This window comes from Triplophysa dalaica, chromosome 11, assembly GCF_015846415.1.
Source record: "Triplophysa dalaica isolate WHDGS20190420 chromosome 11, ASM1584641v1, whole genome shotgun sequence".
Lineage (NCBI taxonomy): Eukaryota > Metazoa > Chordata > Actinopteri > Cypriniformes > Nemacheilidae > Triplophysa > Triplophysa dalaica.
In genome coordinates, this window is record NC_079552.1 from 13,825,672 (window position 1) to 13,844,233 (window position 18,562).

The 18,562-nt window shown below is 39.0% G+C and overlaps 1 protein-coding gene across 3 annotated transcripts in view; it reads right to left on the minus strand.

Moving 5' to 3' along the window:
* akt3a (v-akt murine thymoma viral oncogene homolog 3a) overlaps positions 1-18,562 on the minus strand; it is a 71,068-nt gene that overhangs the window by 13,882 nt on the left and 38,624 nt on the right. For all 3 annotated transcript variants that reach the window (XM_056760201.1, XM_056760200.1, XM_056760199.1), the window contains 2 exons: positions 6,834-6,959; positions 3,321-3,432 (listed from right to left, as the gene is read on the minus strand). In XM_056760201.1, coding sequence (XP_056616179.1) covers positions 3,321-3,432; positions 6,834-6,959 — 238 coding nt within the window. The remainder of the gene's footprint in view (positions 1-3,320; positions 3,433-6,833; positions 6,960-18,562) is intronic.

Consider the following 18,562-nt stretch of genomic DNA (forward strand, 5'->3'; position numbering starts at 1 on the left):
ATCACGAGAGTAAATTCATGAGGCCATTTGCACTCGCTAACAATATAATCTAATGTGAGAGGGGAATCCACCCCTCGTTGAGAACACTGTCTCCCTCCATTGAGTTTTCATTTGTCGTGCCGCACAACATCTGTTGTGTAGAATCGCTGGTGCGTTCATGTTTGTGAGCATGTGTTAGTTTAATAATGATGGATTCATCTGAGCGAAGCTTGTAGTTTTTCACTGAATTTGCGTGCTTTGTCATCTTTAAGTGGGAAACGAGAACAGAGTGAATACTTGATTCTGATTGGTCAATCACAGCATTTTTGTAGTATGATGACTGTGTTTTGTTAAACTGTAACAATGTACACATATTGGAACAGTGCTTTGCGAAGCGTGTGACATCATACGCTAGCAACGTGCTCTGTACGTAGTGCGCGTGAACAAGCGAACGTACCTTACATTGAGCAGCGAACAGCATGGAGCGACAAAAAATATCTGCCATTTAGATTTATTTTAGAACAGCCACGCCAACAAGTTACACCGCTGTTTGCAATACATGCGAAGTAAATGTTCCGAGGGGTTGTGATAAAGCTGTTCATTATAATACTACTAATTTAAGCACGCCGAGTTCAATAAGCTGAAGAAACTAAAACGAGACGGTACGAAGCAGCTAACTTTGGAGGAGACAACGAAAATAATTCAGAAATTTCCATCTAGTAGTGTGAAAGCAGCGAAAATCATTGAAAGCATTTTGGATTTCATGGTAATGGATTTGCAACCGCTGTCCGTCGTTGCGAACAATGTCTTCAGACTCCTTATAAACCACCTGGAGCCGCGGTACGACATTGTGAAGCGTAACTGAGACCTGAACTGTACCAAAAAGTCTGCAAACATGTATACGAAAAAAATAAAGATGTTAATGCGGTGAGTTTTGTGGATAATTTGACTTTGGATTTCTATTTGCACCGACTAAACTATTATATCTTTTTTCCGTTTATTTTTACATGTGCAGCACAAGCTAGGGAAGCTAGTGTTTTGTTTATCTTTCGGTGTTGGATGTTAAATTTGATTTCCACTAAACTTTAGCTTAGTTTAGTGGACTTTGCTTTAATGACTAAAGCATTAAAAAGAGCTGATTCCTGTTTGAATATCTAAAGCAGTGAAGCTATTGCTTTTTTGCTCAATTTCAGCTGCTTTATTGTTTATTGTGCATTGATTTTTTAAATTATATTTGCACATAACAGTTATTAAGAGATTTTGTTTCCATTTATTAATACTTGTCTATCAAGCTAGTGAAGCTGTTGTTTTATTCAGCTGCTTAATTTGCACTTTAATTTTGAATTTCAAGTTTAAGATAGTGAACATTTTGTTTTATTTTGATTATTTTAACACAAATCAATTCTAATCAATGTCCATTTGTTTGTTTGTTTGTTAGGTATCCATATTCAGCTGGAAGTTAAGGCCAAATAAACTAGAGATGCACCAATATTTGGGCCAATAATCGTATCGGTCATTAAAAGCAATTTTTCACACTATCGGACGATATTTTAAAGTGTCACGAAGTTATAACAGTAGAGAAAACGAGTTAATTTTGAGCTTCTCTGCACTATTTCTGCCTTAAAATCTGTACGATACGATAGATAGTACATCAATGACGCGTCGGTGTCTCATTATTATTCATGAGACTGTTTTTCTATAGCAATGAGAAGACATTTCTCCTAATTATTCATGACAGCGCCTGGTGTGTTTCTATCTGACCCTTCAGAGAGAGGCGTTCATAGCACATGTAGCAAGCTGGTTGATAAATGAAGGAAAAGCAGAATCCTAACCAGGAGTTGCAAAAATACGTATTCCAGTTATTATATATAAAAATATATTTGTATGTGACATACACTCTATGCGGTATATATATGGAGGAAGGACTTCTCCACTGAAAGTGATAAAAACAGAAACAGGCACGGATGGAGCTCATGTGGACCACTACAGCTCAAAACTCAAACAGACGGAGGGGACTTACGACCACTGATACGCTTTTGTGAACTGACGGAGGGCGGGTTCCCGACCAGCTGAATGCGATTGCAAACAAACGGTTGGTAACCCCATGACAAATGCTAGTCGCCTTATTATAGAGCCCATCTCCAATGCCGGACCATTGCCGGTTCGAAGCCCACTCGTCATGATGTGAGTAAGGCGGGATCAGCAGCAAACTGTCTTACTCTGGCTTTTAGAAATGGAGACAAGCGGACTTTTGGACTCGCTCATGAAGGCAGTCTGGGTCAGGAATGCGGTACCGTTACCAGAGGACTTTTCCATCTCATCAAATGCGCTAACTGTCATATTTTGCCCTTGCATTTTGTTAAAAATAAATACTTGTTGAGTGGTTTCTGTTATACGGCTCGAACGTATGCTTCGTGTAATGACATAAATATTTTAAGATATGGATCGGATCTCTTGCTCTCGTGCCCCGCCAACTCCTCCACTCTTCTTCTCACAGCGTTCACGCCCATTTAAGATTCATTTTTCAAAACGACAGTGAGATAGACTGTATCTGCAAATGGGGGGTTTCATGACCCTTAAAAACAGATTATTATAAAATCAGATATTCAGAGCCGATATTCCTGTCAGTCAAAAGAGGACAGGAAAATGTAATGAATTTGTGATCTGTATAAAGAAAATGTTAAGAAACATCACCAGTTTAATGTTCAATATTAAAAGCTGTTGTATAAATTACATTCAGAAAGTTAAGAAATATTGATTTGATCGTCAGAATCGTTGTAGGCGGAAATCAATCTCCATAATCGGCTATCAGTCCGGTGGAGAAATTTAGCATTTGTGCATCTCTAAAATAAACCCAAACTGTTCATGAGGTTTCTTTTAGGTGATGACTTGCTAGCTATACATTATGTAATGTATCCCATATACTATTTTATTCATATTCTTATTCCTTTTTGAGAAAACTACAAAAACCACAAACTAACCTCTAAACGTGATATAGGTTTGCGACCCCAACGCAAAGTGAAGATTCAAGAGGTTAATGCAGGCTACATGTTCAGGAAGGGCCTGGCGGACCCTCTCAAGGTTGTGCGGATGAATGGGTGCGGAGTGGTTTGGTGTATAATGAGCGGTTTTTGCTAATGAGAGATAAAGGCTTTGAATACAGTCTGGCGTGAGTCCAGCTACTGCCACATCTCTCCTCACATGAAGGCCTACGATCTCTGGATCTCTGCCAGTGTGTGTCTCACATCGCTCAGAGCTCTGTGTATGTGTGTGTATTAGACTAAGATAGATAGTCATGTTAAAAAACTTCACAGTGATGTTTGTTTAAAATATCCTCTCACCTTTCTTCTGGACTGTCCACATGGAAGGTTCTCTCTATGACTGTAGTCCACTGTAGACATCTAATAATAAAAGTGTTCGGCTTTGGTCGTTCTGTTTTCATCAGCTGGCATTCTGAAACACAGAATTGAGAAGATGACAGACTGAAACTGAATTCATTTCACCTACACAACAGAGAACCCACACTTTATAAATATAGAGCGTTAATGGCAGGCTGAATTTAGCATCTGACCTGATTTCTAGAGTAAACTCAGCCTATTTCCTAACTTCAAATTCTGGCTGTGAGTGTTTGCTGTAGTGAGGGTGTTTTATTTGATAAACAGAGGGGAGCAGAGAGACCCATGTAAAACAAATGGTCATTAGCAGAGAGGAGGCGGCGGGCGAGGGGAGGGGGGTTGGGGGGGTTACAAGATGAATGAACGAGAGGTAGATTTGCTGGAATGTGGTGCAACACCTCATATATTGCACTTGGCTCGGCACTGTGAAAATATTTGGAATTTAATAAAAAACGGCAAACGGCAAAGTAAAAACGAATAACTGTAAGGAGGATTTTTTTTCCAACTGTACAATTTATCAGTACATACAAAGTGAATTTACTGTAAAATACGTAACACACTTGTAAAATACTTAGAAAATTATGATTTTTGAAGGGGGAAAAATATATAATTGACATAATTCATTATTAAATATAATTTTCCATGAAATGTGCACAAGAGAATCATTACTGGTTAACAGTTTTGGGACACTTGAGTGAAATGTTTCTAATTATTAAAAAACACTTTGGATCTTAAGGTGCATGCTTAAATAAAATTAGTAGACGAAAATATAATCGTATAAATGCTTTTTCATGACATTTTATTTAATAAAAAAATGTTTTGGAATGGATTACTTTGACTGAATAATGAAGAAAGAACAGCCAATAAGAGCTCAGAATAGATGGAAACTATAAAAATAGTTTTACAAGCATTCTAGAATGAGACCTCAAGAAGCTGCTGATAAAAAGACAAGAAAACATCTCTGCAAATTGTAATCAAAAGGTGACTACACTGAAAATGATAAAATGAAACTATAACATTATTTTAGTTACAACATAATTCCCATATTAACCTTTTTTAACTTTTTGATAATTTGGATGAGTTTATTATTATTGTAAAATGTGGAAAAGATATGAACACAAGTGTAAACTTTTGACCGGTAGTGTACATGCATTTTCAATAAAATGTTGTTTAAATTAATATTTTTAAGTAAACAAAATACTCCTCTGTAGAAGAATGTTCCCGAAAATCCCTGTCACACATCACATCTGTCAAGACTTTATTAAATAATTGTTTCTTATTATTTAATGTTCTACTTAACCACAGCTTTTTAAAGTGATAGTTCACCCAAAAATGAAAATTCGGTCATCATTGACACATCCTCTTTTTTAAACCTGTATGACATTCGTTCTTCAGAACACAAAAGAAGATATTTTGAACAATGTAACCGAACAAGAGAGGTAAGCATTGACTTTATTACTGATTACTGCTTTTGCATCAATCCAACAAAAGTGAATGAGTAGTTTCATTGTTCGGTTACCAACATTCTTCAAAAGATCTTCTTTTGTGTTCTGCAGAAGAACGAAAGTCATACAGGTTTGAAATGACAACAGGAAGAGGAAATGATGAGAGAATTTCCTCTTTAGGTGAACTATCCCCTTTTTAAAGGTTTTTATAATAATTTTAACAACTAATACAGTAATGTAATTCTCAGATACTCCGTGAAGTCGCAGGGAATAGAGGTGGGCTGATTTTGGGGGCAATGCCCAGACGACAGGTGAAACGCAACAGCGATCAGCCCCGCCAGCCCTGTAATGAGAGCCCTCAGCTGGCCAATTTCAGCCACCTCTGAATGACGGCAGAGCCTAAATTTAGAAAGGAAGGTTAATGACGACAGCACTAAGGTCACAAAGTCGTACTTGGTACAGAGCATCAACCTGGGCAGTAGCGGCAAAAACGAGTCCCACGCTGAGTGCGGGAAAAACAAGGTCACAGCAGCCAGAATGTGACACCTCAGGAGAGGAGGCAGATCTGACGATATTGTTTGCTTTCCCACATCAGATCACAGATGACGAGCATCGCTCGAAGCAAGAGTTGCTAAGGAAAGCTAGCATGGCAATTAAACAGCGCAGAAGCTGAGACTTCCACCGCTCGCACCTTGCAACATCTTTTCAAGGTTTTCTCAAGTCCAAAATAAGGTTGAGAGGTTGCCAACGCATGAAAACATCAGGCGACAAATATGACAGACAACTCTGTAGATGTTAGCTAGAAGCGCTTCTCGTGCTAAAAAGGTTACGATCTTCCAACGTGGATTACAAAAACATAAACCAGCTGTACCATATAACGTTGTTGCCATCTATAGTGTGGTGCTCGAAATGAAACAAGCGGTGGTCTCACCATGCAAGGTGATTTGTCAATATGCTGCAATTACTGTTAAAAACGGCTAATTGGTGGATATGGGCTACGGTGTGTTTGGGAACAGATGCAGGCCTGGTCAGAATGTGCACGGGACTGGGTAAGACTGGTCTGGATGACGGCAGTCTGGTGGCAGCTCGGTGCACAGAGGGTGAGAGCGATGCCATTTTACAGAGTGCATTAGGCTATCAGCCTCTCACCGCCACCTGGCTTCCCAGCTTTCTGCAACAGATGTGGCAATCCTCTCCCACTGCCAAGCGGCCCAGGCCGGATGTATGGCCACCCTTCGCTCCTCCAGCCTTTAGATTAAAACCTGGCTGGGCCTTTTGACTGATGGAGGGTTGGGAAGCCACTCGCAGCTTGTGTCCAGAAGCCAGCGCTGAGAGCAGGATATGCACACGGCGATGTGCAGCTCGAGGTCGAGTCGAGTTTCACTGCTATTTCAGAGAGGAAATGTGTCGTTGCTCGCAATTCCTTTAGTTTTAATTCAAAGATACTGTAAAGTGGCTGTAGAAATACAATTTCGCTTTTTTTGATGGACAGAATGGGCATAAAAAAGAAAATGAGTGTGTTTTGGTGCATCTAAATATAATTTTTTTTTAAGATAAAAATGTGTAATAGACAGTACAACTACACTATTCTGATTTATGGTGATTCATGTCTCTCTTACATCACAAAAGGAAACAATTGGATGAAATCTTTAAAGATGTCACACTATTAATCGTGATGAATCGCATCCAGAATAAAAGTTTGTGTTAACATAATACGTGTCGTTGTACTGTGAATATTAATTTTGTGTTATAAACACATACACACACATGTTAACAGATTTAGGAAATATTAACATGTTGGTAAATATTTATATTTACCATTAATTTCAATTATATAAAATGTTTAATAATTGTAATATTTTATATTTTTCTTAAATGTATGCATATGTGTTTTTATAAATACAAAATTAAAATGCACAGTCCGCAGACACATTATGTTAAACACAAACTTTTATTCTGAATGCGATTAATTGCGATTAATCGTTTGACATCCCTACTTTAAAGTTTAACTTACTTGCAACAGAGAAGTTATTGAGTGGATATGGTAAATCTGCATCCTGTGGCTTTTCCTTGTATCCAATAAAGGATCCATCGGTTTTCAGCAGGAAGTAGCGAGGTCTCCAATTCTTAATATATTCACCTGAAAAAGAAGAAAAGAACAGTTATTATAATATGCAAATAAATAAGCACACTGTTTCTACCAACTTGTTTCGTTTTTCATATATTTCAACACTAGGATTTTATTTCATACGCATTCTAAAAAATGTGTATAATAAAAGTAATTTCCACTAAAACCCCGTTAGCGTTTTCCCTAATGTCAAAAACCGAACATTATTAGTCTGTGTTTAACTGTTGAATTGACTTCCCTTTGATTTAACAATGGGATTAAAATGTTAACATGTTTAGCACTGTTAGTCCAGATGTCAGCTACTGCATCATCTGCCTTAATCCAGGGGCAGGTGTTAAAACAACCCAAACCAGAGCTGGTGGCATCGGGTCGGCTTACAGTGAAATGTGTGGGGAAATGCACTACAGAGGGGGTCACAGAGTCCTCATAGGGGGCAGAAGAGACACCTTTAACCTTTCTACGCCAAAGCCGCAAAAAACAACATCTGCCGAGCAGCTGGTCTCGCCATGTTATCATGCAAAACTTCTGCTGCAACAGCCTGCGCTATCTAATAATAAACAGCAGGATTACAAGGGTGTCAGCATCACCACGCGGGGGGCAAGGCTGCGCGCACACACGGTGCAATAAGAGTGATAATGCACATAACATCTGCCTGCGGAGTGATGCATGCTGGATGCTGGAAACAAACACACTTATGTTCATTTTGCTCATTTGAAATGTCTTACAGTGACAAAAGAAAATGGTTTTATATCTAGAAAAATTATAAACATTCCTTAATACTTTGGTTCAAATGTTATAAGTCAAATTAAAGAAATAGTATTAAATACAAGAAGAAGTTTACAGAAGAAAGAAAAGAAAAAGTGCTGTAAGCATAATGACGCGGCCTAGAAGACAGAAATAATCAGTAAAAGAACCTGTTAAACTACAAGATTGTCATCTGTTTTCTTGTAAATGTGTAGTCTTTTTGGTTATTTGACGTTTTTTGACCGTATTTCAAAAAATGACTTTAAAAATCCTGTAATTTTTTTCCTGGCAGCTGGGACATCAGAAATATTATGTCAAAACATTTTTTTTTTATGTAAAATGACATTTTTTTCCTGTTTTTCTTGTTATTTGAAAACTGCAATAACTGAATTACAGTTTTTTTGGATCTTATATGGAAAAAGTCTGTAAAAAATATCAGCAAAGTTCTGTAAAATTACGTTTTTTTACAGTGTACCAAGTCACTTGTTCTCCGTGGTTAAATTGTACATGATCAACAGATATAATTCTTACTGAATATGTCCCGATGTGTACTACACTTGAATAACTATAACACACTCCATCTTCTTTAAATTTAGTGCATACTCAGAAAGTAGAGACTTTAGACATAGATAAAGTGTATTCCATGAAAAAAACCTCCAAACTGTCTTGAGAATCTAATCAAAGTAAACTGACAGATGTCGCAGAAAACACATATTTTCAGATATAACCGAACACAAATCTTCAATAAAACAGACCGAATTTAACCTCAGAAATGTTTAAATGATCTCCTATTTATAAAGATCGACAATCTGGTACGGGCTGAAGCGCAGACGCTGGAGAGTCCTCAGACATGTACTTTCTGATTCTGAACTCCTGGTAATTAGCCACGATCTTCTCTAAGTGACACATGAGCCTCGTGACAGCTCTGATCACTTTTTTCAGCAGAAGAGAAAATAAACAACATGTTCTATTTGTAACATCCACTTAAAGCATAATGACACCAGCTTCTCCTAATTAACACATCAGAGAAAAACACCTGCTCATGTTAATTTGAGGAGACGGAGGTCTTCGACGGTATGCCTCAATGAGGACGAGGAATCGCTGGGTGGGAGGGAACAGCTGAAGAGAGGCATCCGCCTTCCAATCAAACAGTATAAAGAAAAGAAAATGATGAAGGATGAGAGTGCAGAAGTGAGCCGGCAGAATGTTGGATAAATGTTTTTTACGTAATATTGCCTACTAAACTTCATAGGCCCTTGATATGTGACCGACGTGTTTTTTTACACTTTGACTAGAAAAGTGCAGCATTAAATACGGGTGGTCATACATGTTGAGCTGCCGTGCTAGTGTGGGACGTACAGGTTCGATCCTGCCCTATCTCTCTCCTTACTATCATTTCCTGACTTTTGCACATTTAACCTCTCTAAAGTGGGCAAATTGGCTACATTACATTCCTTTTGTTGTTCAAGGATCAGTATGGACAATCGTACAACATGTTTTTGCAACAGTCTGATACTGGATCAGTCACGGTGTCTTATTAACCAGCATGGCTCACAATCACTGTGCTGAAGACAGAGCCAGGGGTTGAACAGAAGGGTCTGCATGACTAAAAGCAAATGTCGCTCGAACCCAGCCAGTGCCGTTTCATCAAACCATTTTTACTGGCTTCTCCATCGTGAAATTTGTTTCTTTAGATCCAAAACAGTAGGCGGACAGTTGGTCTGGCAGGCGGTTGTGAGGCTTCCACCCTCAAGTTTCCACAGCGCTTGGTCAAAGTGAACAGTCTTAGCGATTACCGTTCTTACTACGCAGCAGGGCCGTAACCACAATAAGACATCGATGAGTGCACGTCCCCTACAATACTTCAAATAGTTCAGCCATTGATTCCCGAACGATTCAAATCTTGAATTATTCCGAAATCCTGAATATGTGGTTAGAGCGTTCACAGGGCTAACAAGCTTGCGGATATTACCTGACCGGTTGTCTGCGAAAACACGCAACAGGATATCTAAAGTCCCTGCCGCCCGATTGCAATTAAGTTCCGAGTTCTAAACGGCTCCAATTGCGCAATTAAAATATCATACAGGGTGCCATTCGATTACAAGCCCAGATTAATTGTTCATTTGTCTGTGGTCTGTGACAGCCTGATGGCCGTGGGACAGGGAATTGGACGGTCTGCTTTCGAGACAGACGCGATCCTGAGCAAACTTCCCCCCGAAACATCCCGAGCACTCCTGAGACTTTCCGAAGACTCGCCGACTCTGCCACGCTCATTCCGATGCGATGGAGCTCCGGCAGGACAGGAGGAAAAAACAAGCTCGCGGAACACGGAAAAACAAGGCCATTTGTTAATCAGCCCAAACAAGGATTTAATTTAATGCTTTGGCGGGAAGAGCTCTGCTTTGCAGATGGCTTAAAGATGGCCATGTGATGGGTGCCCTGGGACCGGCGGGCTGTCGCGTTCCAGCACACGCCGGGCACTCCAAGCGGCACCAGCTCGCCTGGGCACGAGCGTCCACAGCCGCTACAGCGCAGCCCGGGCAGCGGCACGTGGTCGGAGACGTGGGCAGCATTAGGTGGTGCGGTACGGATGGAGGGAATCGGAGGGAAAGTGCGAGGGAGGGAGAGCTGGCGGCTTGTGCCGATTGGTGTGTTTTGTTCACCATGTACAGCTTGCTGAAGGAGAGCGGCTGGAGTCACTTTGTCAGTTTGGCAGAGTTGGCCGCAGCATGAAACACTCACTCTGACTCATTCACACACACACAGGCACAAACTTTTTCTCTACCAGCAAACAGTTGCTTTAAAAAAGTATTGTCAAAAGTATTACTTTTTAATCTGACACACAACTGCATACTGAAACTGTCTTGGAACTAGACTTTTCATCAGTAGGGAATCTATCATTTGCATCTTTAGCTACACTTTGTCATATAAATATGTAGACAGCTATCAGATGATTATAAATGTAGTTATGAATTTAAGTGGAAACGTTAGCTGGAGCCGACTGCAAACCTACAGAAACAGAACCACAACTGGGAAATAACCAATGCACAATATGTTTTCTATGTTTAGTACTTTTATATTTAAATTATTTATGTACATTCTTATGTTACTATTTATATTATTATCTTTAAATCGTTGTGCATTATAACATGTATATTGTATGTGACTATGTATGTTCATATACGACCCCTGGACAACAAAACCAGTCTTAACTAGCATGGGAATATTTTTAGTAATCGGCAAAAATACATTGTGGGTAAAAATAACAGATTTTTCTTTTATGCCAAAAATCATTAAGATATTAAGTAAATATCATGTTCCATGAAGATATTTGATACATTTCCGACCGTAAATATATAAAAACTATATTTTTGTGAGTGGATGGCCTGTAACAGTGCCTCTGATAAACAACTTCAAAGGCGATTTTTTCAATATTTCGCTTTTTTGCACCCTCAGATTACTGCTATGTAAACAGTTGTTGTTCCGCCACATATTGGCCTATCCTAACAAACCATATATCAATAGAAAGCTAATTTCTTCGTAATGTAATATACAGTATTCAGAATATACAGTATTTTTAATGACAAAGAACAATGAATGAAAAAGTATGTTGGGTGGGAATGTGTTCATTAAAATGGATTGGAGTTACATACCAAAACAGAGCCAAACCAAATGTAAATTGATAAAACAACGGCCAGATTGATATTGATCAACATTATCCAATAGCCCACAAAGTCATGCAACAAAAGGGAAACACTGTTTTTAAAGAAACGCGCTATAAAGTTTTCTATATTACTGAACAATATCTTCAATCTCAGTAAAGTTTCATTTACAATATGGCAGAAAATAAAAAAGTACATAGTATAAAGTATACACTTATGATTTTTTTTTTTTCTTTGGAACAAATTAAGAACCCCTAACTTCATAATGGGTGTTGTGGCTTTGAGGCATCTATTTGCTTAAAAGCTGACAAAAACACATTTTACATTTACAGTCTTTCTCTTCCCGGATAATGGACCAAAAATGTAAATGAATCATCTTACACTCACTCACTTTGTCCAATAAAACGCTCTCTACAATGAGAAGGTTCCTACCTCTAATACAAGCAGCACAAGTAACAAGTAAATCTTGTACATTGCTGTGATCTAAACCAATATTTTACATCGGTTTGAAAAAGGAAGCCATGTCCTGCCCCAAATAAAACAGAAAAAATATCCATACAGTAAAAAAAGCACATGTTGTCTCTGTTGAGACTTTCAAATGACTTTATGGAACTGTGTTTGTCAAACGTGACCACCACCGAGACAGACTTGCTTATCAGCTCCAGTGGAAAGCGAAGCAGATGTGAAGTTGTCAAATGCAATTAAAGGGCTTAACCGAGGTGGGGAGGAATGGAGTAAAACCGACTATACTTAGGCGGCATTTTAAAACACTACTCTGAAGATTTCGTCCCCCGAAAACTGAGACTTTTGGAAACGCAGCAGACCCCGTTTTAGATCGAAAACTCCGGAGTTGCGTTTCTTTGTATACGGACGAAAACGGAGACTTTAGAATACGCAGGCCTCTGTCATATAAACCATTACGACCAGCCTCGCAACAACAGGCTTGTTTAACAGGCTTGTTTAACATGAGAGAGAACGTGAGAGACAATGGAGAGCCGTATGCTTTTAAATAGCTCACTCAGTACTGCGATGTCATCCGTCGATCAGTCTGCGAGGCGCAGAATGAAATCAAACAAAGCATAATTACATGGATTACCTCATTTAACGTTATCCACGTATAGATGTCCTTGCCATCATGTTCATTTTGTACTGGTTGATCTGCGACCAGTAACCAACTGTCCTCAACAATCAACTTTTGTATGCCCATACAGCTGTTTACATTTGATTGTGCATGCCCACTGTGTCTGAATGGTCATGTGATATGCGTTTTCAGTAGTGTAGTGTTAACGCGATTCTTTTTCTAAAACGCATGTGGAAACGAAAGGTATAAACGAGGATCGTTTGTTTTAAAACACCATTTTCATATAACAACAGGCTAATGTAAACACCTCTTTAGTGCTTGCAAAGCTCTCGGGATTTGCTGTTTTTTTGCCTGAATCGCGGGCAAAGGCTTGATCCCCTTACACAGGTCGGATCCCTTTTTAAGACGGCCAGATACAACAAGACGGATGGCGTCTGATTTGCTGTCGTCATAGCGACAGAGAACACATTAACAAGTGACGCTACCCTGTAACAGAATGACTTCTTAAAGAGTTTAGCAAAATCAAATTTTCCTTTAAAGAGACGGTTCACCCAAAAATGAAACTCAAGTCCAAACCTGTAAAAATGTATATGTTCTGATGACAGGAATGCTCGTGACCAAACAGTTCTCGGCCATCATTGACTACCATAAGATATTTTGAAGAATGTAGGAAAGCAAACAGTCCTGGGAAGTGTGAACTTATTATGTGAGTGTAGTTATATTTGTGTCATAATGAATATTCAGCATATTTTCCATACTTAGTGGAATCGTTTTTTTTTTTTTAATTTTAACTGTTATTCAAACACATGTCTAAACTCAGTATGATGTTAATGTGTCAGTTACATACAATTAAGGTGAATGGGGACTGAAGCTGTCATTTTTTCGAATTCTACCTAACATATACTTTTCTGTCATAAATAACTGAAGAACTTCATATTTTGGTGCACTGTCCCTGAAATGATGTATAAAACAGATCAGGTAAATGAATGTTTAATCATGGCGTACACATCAAGCATTAGTGTGTGTGTGGTTAACCTGCAGTCGTGGACGAGGCTCAGACATCTTATATGCAATCCAGAGCTGCTCAAATCCACTTAACCTGAATTAGTGTCACTGGACCACAGCAGGAAAGAGTGTCTGTACGGGTGTGCATGAAGTAACCCTGACACACTGCTACTCGATGTTATGTGCAAAAGAAAAAGTACATATGTACAATGGCAATGAATGCCTGAACCTCATGGTTTTAAAAGCTATGTTTGCAAGATCTACAGTTAGACTAGCAACTGTTTTAACAGTTTAAAATGATTTAATAACATAAATATATTAACAAATATAACTATACTGTTACCTTCACAAAGAAATAACATTCTTCATCTTTAAATAACTAACATTATAGAGACTGGGAATGAGCAGACAGCTTGTCATGCGTACAGCAGCCTCCCCATGGCCGTTTTGTGTACAGGAGGGAATTGTCTGTTTAAGTACAGTAGGTGCAGATGATGGCAGAGGGGACATCAGACAATGAGCTGTAACAGAACCGTCAGGCCAGTTTGGGGGAGATACACTGTAAGGTGCCCAGGGACAGGAAGCTCCCGTGAGGCTTGCGCTGATTTCGGGCCGCCAGCTGCACACAGCTTGCCCTCCTGGTGCTGCTCTTGCCCCCCAGCTGGTGCAGAGAGCTTCAGGCCTGAGTCTGTATGGAGAGGCCATCCGCCAGCGCACAAACATCACATGTACATCACACACACTCGCATGTGCAGCGTTCCATATCCATAATCTACATGTGATGCCAGTGCAAATACACTGTGCTGTGGGAAAAGTCTGACTGTCTGTCTATTAAACATGCAGAACGAGTACACAGTCCATTAGTTTACTCGGTAAAGTGAGAAAAATATATGTCTTAAAAATGATGCTTACTGTAAAGCACTGATTGAATTTGTGTCTATATACATAATAAATAAACATGTGTTGTTGTTTAAAATAATAAAGTATAATATAACCTTATTAATTAAAAGATCATTTGATTTTTTTATCAATGCTAAGCCTACTGACACAGCACATTGAATTAAAGACCTTAACATAACGGTTAGCTGATAACAGGTTTAGCCACTAGATGGCAATGAACTACAGACACAGTCCATTGGTTCTCATGTGCGTGTGTGTGTGTGTGTGTGTGTGTGTGTGTGTGTGTGTGTGTGTGTGTGTGTGTGTGTGAGAGAGAGTAAAATAAATGCCAAGGAGAGTAGATGAATTTCACCATGTCTTATGTTTAAGAGGATTAAAAATAGCAGCAGAGCAGGTTTATTCTTATACCAGATAGTGATGGGGTCAGTGATCTACACTGTCGTGATGTGGTCAGTATGGTGATGAATCACACGGCAGATCACATTTTCACAAAATTATTCTCTCGACCATCACAAATTTCCAAATATCAAATTTAATCTATTAAATTGCTGCTATTGGTTATATAAGACAATGACTCCTTTACAATATTATTATGTGTCAATTGTGTCATCATTTACTCACACTTTTTACACATTTTAAACGAGTGGGATTTTCTTTCTTCTGCAAAACACAAAATATGATATTTAAAAAAGGTTGACAAACAAAACCCGTTCCCCATTGACTTGTATTGTATTGACACAAAACCCATGCAACTCAATGGGGGACCAACGGTTTTCTGTAACCAACATTTTTCAGAATATCTTCTTTTGTGTTTTGCAGACGAACAAAAGTTATACAGGGTTGAAATGATCAAAGGGCGTGTAAATAATAACATCATTTTTATTAACACAATATCAATCATCATGTTATTTAATATCGTGGCTAATGTTAGTAACGGCTATGATGATACCCGTATGTACCTGTCCTTCACCTCTGATTGGGTCTCATTCATAACACACATATTTCATTTGATCAGAGGAACTGGCAACTTTGATGAGTTAATCAAATATCAGCTATTGAGCTCAATACGACAATCTGTTTTACAATCTAATTTGTCTGTCGTTCAAGTTAAATGGGCTACAGCATTTAACGTCTTACAGTTATCTACTGGCTACAGTCTTGTTAAAGCATTCCCAGAATAAGAGTAAATACAAAAAACCTGTTACTGTATGGAACAAACGCACAAAAATGTACACCGGGTGTCTTTGTCGTATATGATAAAGCAACGACCATGAAGAATTATAACTGAACCTAATGCACATTTAATGCCAACAGACAGCTAACAACTCTTCAGTCATGATATGGTGGGTGTAAGTATAGCAGGTCAAAATCTTCTGTTTGATTCATGAATCATTAAAAATAAGAGGCGTGAGCAACTACCCGACTGTTGCCGTGGCAGCCAGAGGTCAGGGAACAAACCTTGGTGAAAGGCGTGTCCCCCAGGAGCAAGCTGGATTATTTTACACTGTGCCATTGTGAAGGGCCGCATTGACAGTATGTCTGTTGGGTTGTGTGTGTGTGTTTGATGGATGGATTAGAGAACACCAGTGTGTGTAACACTGACGACCCTTTGAAGCCAGGACAAGATCAAACGCTTTAGAAGCCGTCTTGACCAATTTAACTGGTTTAATGGTCGATTCAATTTAAGACTGTCCGCACAGAATATCATTAAGTTTCCTGAAACCACAAACACCGATGGGATTATCATACAGTCGTTATTAATTCATTAAGTCAGGACGCTCTCACAGGATGATTTACACATGTTACTATACTCTCCAGGCCATGCATAATATATACAGACTCCAAACAGCTGAAACTCGGGGACTATTTGAAATGTTCTTACATTCGAAGTACACATTCATTTTGTGAACTTTCAAAAGCAAAAAGGTCACACTGCAAATCACGTCGCTCGTCATTTATGCTGTACAGTACAACATGTTAAATATTAGTAATGCACCATCAACAGAATCTGTGTGATGTTGTCCGAGAATTGAGTGTAAATTATTTCAATAACTATTTAATTGAATAATTTCATTTAATATAAACATCTGTATGTTCAATATTCCTTAAAAAAAGTTATGTGCCAACAAACAATGATTGCCCCACAGACTTTCAATGTAAGTGGATTTCTATCTTTTTCTTCTATTGCTTTCTTGGACACTGACAAATCGAGTCAAGACGGACTCTTTAAACCACCTAAAGTGGTTTTAACTTGGTTTAAACAATTATAAAATGCACAGTTACAATAAAATCTTAACTGCATCTATATAGCATATAGGGTTAAATCAGTTTGAGTTTATATATAATTAATACATATTTTATATATTAATTTATATCGATATCCATATATATAAAAAATAGTTAGGGCATACAACATTATTCATTAGAAGGATCACATCATTGTTCAACAAAGGGCCGTGACACAGGGGCTACACACAACAGTGCGGGTCCTATATGGCTGCACCATCAGGCCAGTGGTGAACAGGTGCAAAGGCCTCCATGTGTGCACTCCCCGGCCCCAGCCCTTCTCAATGGCCATTACATGCGAGTGGCAGGGGTTGCTGCTATTATTTATTCAGCAGTGCATCCACCAGAGCAGGCCGCTGTGCTGGGAGACAGCTGGCAATGGGGTCCAACACAAGAAGCCCTCGTCCCTATTGTCTGTCCAGCCTTTGCTCCCACACGCCTCTAAACATGGCCTTTGTGAGGCCTCAAGCCTCTATTCTTCCAGCAACCAACATCGCATCCCATCTCCCCTAGAGACACACCCCAGCAAAAGTAAACAACTATCGTCCCGCTTCCCACAGTCAACCCCCCCATCAGACATTACCGCACACACAATGCCAAACACACCCCGGCACTCAAGGCTAGCGGGGAGAAAACCACCAGCTTTCATTGAGATCAGACCCATTCAGCTCTCTCAATGGAGTACGGACAGATATGACACTTGAGTTCACAAACTGCTGTTTTACCATCAGCCGCTGTTCTTGATGTGTTTGACTTTCCCCACACATGTTAATGGGAAATGCAGGATGTAGATCTGTTAATGAAGTACACGAGGAGATAAAGGGTGTGGATCAGGACAATTTATCAGACAATATTTGACTATTTGAAGGTTATCAGCATTGTATCCACAGCGACTTTACAAATGTGGGTTAGATTTACATCCACAAACAGCCTTGTCAATAGATAATGCATTTAGTCTGGAACGAAGTATATATAAAAAAATAAACAGTTGTAGATGGTATGAAATAAGTGCTTTTCTGTATCGGTCCGAGCCATTGAAAACCCCTATTGTTTAAATTAGTGATAAATTAATAAACTCATGAGACAGTCAATTATAAATTCAACTCTTATGAAAAGTCTCTCATTTACATATATTGAACAGGGGGAGAATATACATGTCAATATTACTTGGTCTCTGAAATGTCACTGAAATGGAATTATGAAAAACAACAAAGATCACTTCAATTTTAGCTGCGAAAAATCGTTTTGGTGTAGACCAGCATCAAAGTCACTTGATATCAGTTGGTAAGCTTTCGACTTTAACCGCGTACTGAAAGATATGTTCACAGCAGTCAAAACAACACTGTTTTTACACAGTAACAATTATAAACAATGTTACAACATACATAATGTTCAACAACTGATGGATACAGCGAAGGAAAATGTGAAGCTGGTCTCATTTTCGTCGATTTTTAAAAACGTTCTCAGGTTAATTTCCCTGAAAGGTGTATGTGGTATACTATTAAAACATTCCCAGCCTGCCCAAAATAGTGATGATGTTGGCTTTACCAATCGTGTGAGTTTGGGGCTATCTGTTTGGTTGACTACATGTAGGGAGTGGTCAGTAAACCTGTCTGAAATCACTTTTTGCGATTTCATTTCCAAAAACTTTTAGGGTCTCTATTTCTTTATATTTCCACTTTCTGCCTTTGTGGGTAATAAGGAAGGAACCGAATGTTCAGACAAACTCAATAAAACGAAAGAAGCCTATTTCATCAATTACAACCCCCACGATAAATCTTGCGGCCGTTGATAAATAAATTATGAAAAGCCTCAAGCTGATGCCGAGTCCTCTTTTGACCTTTCCAAGCACAGTTTGGGCGAGAATACCCAAGCATGAGACCCTCGTCTGAGCGCGAGCCCCCCGGTCCGAAGGAAAAGAAGGCGTGTAAGCGTCT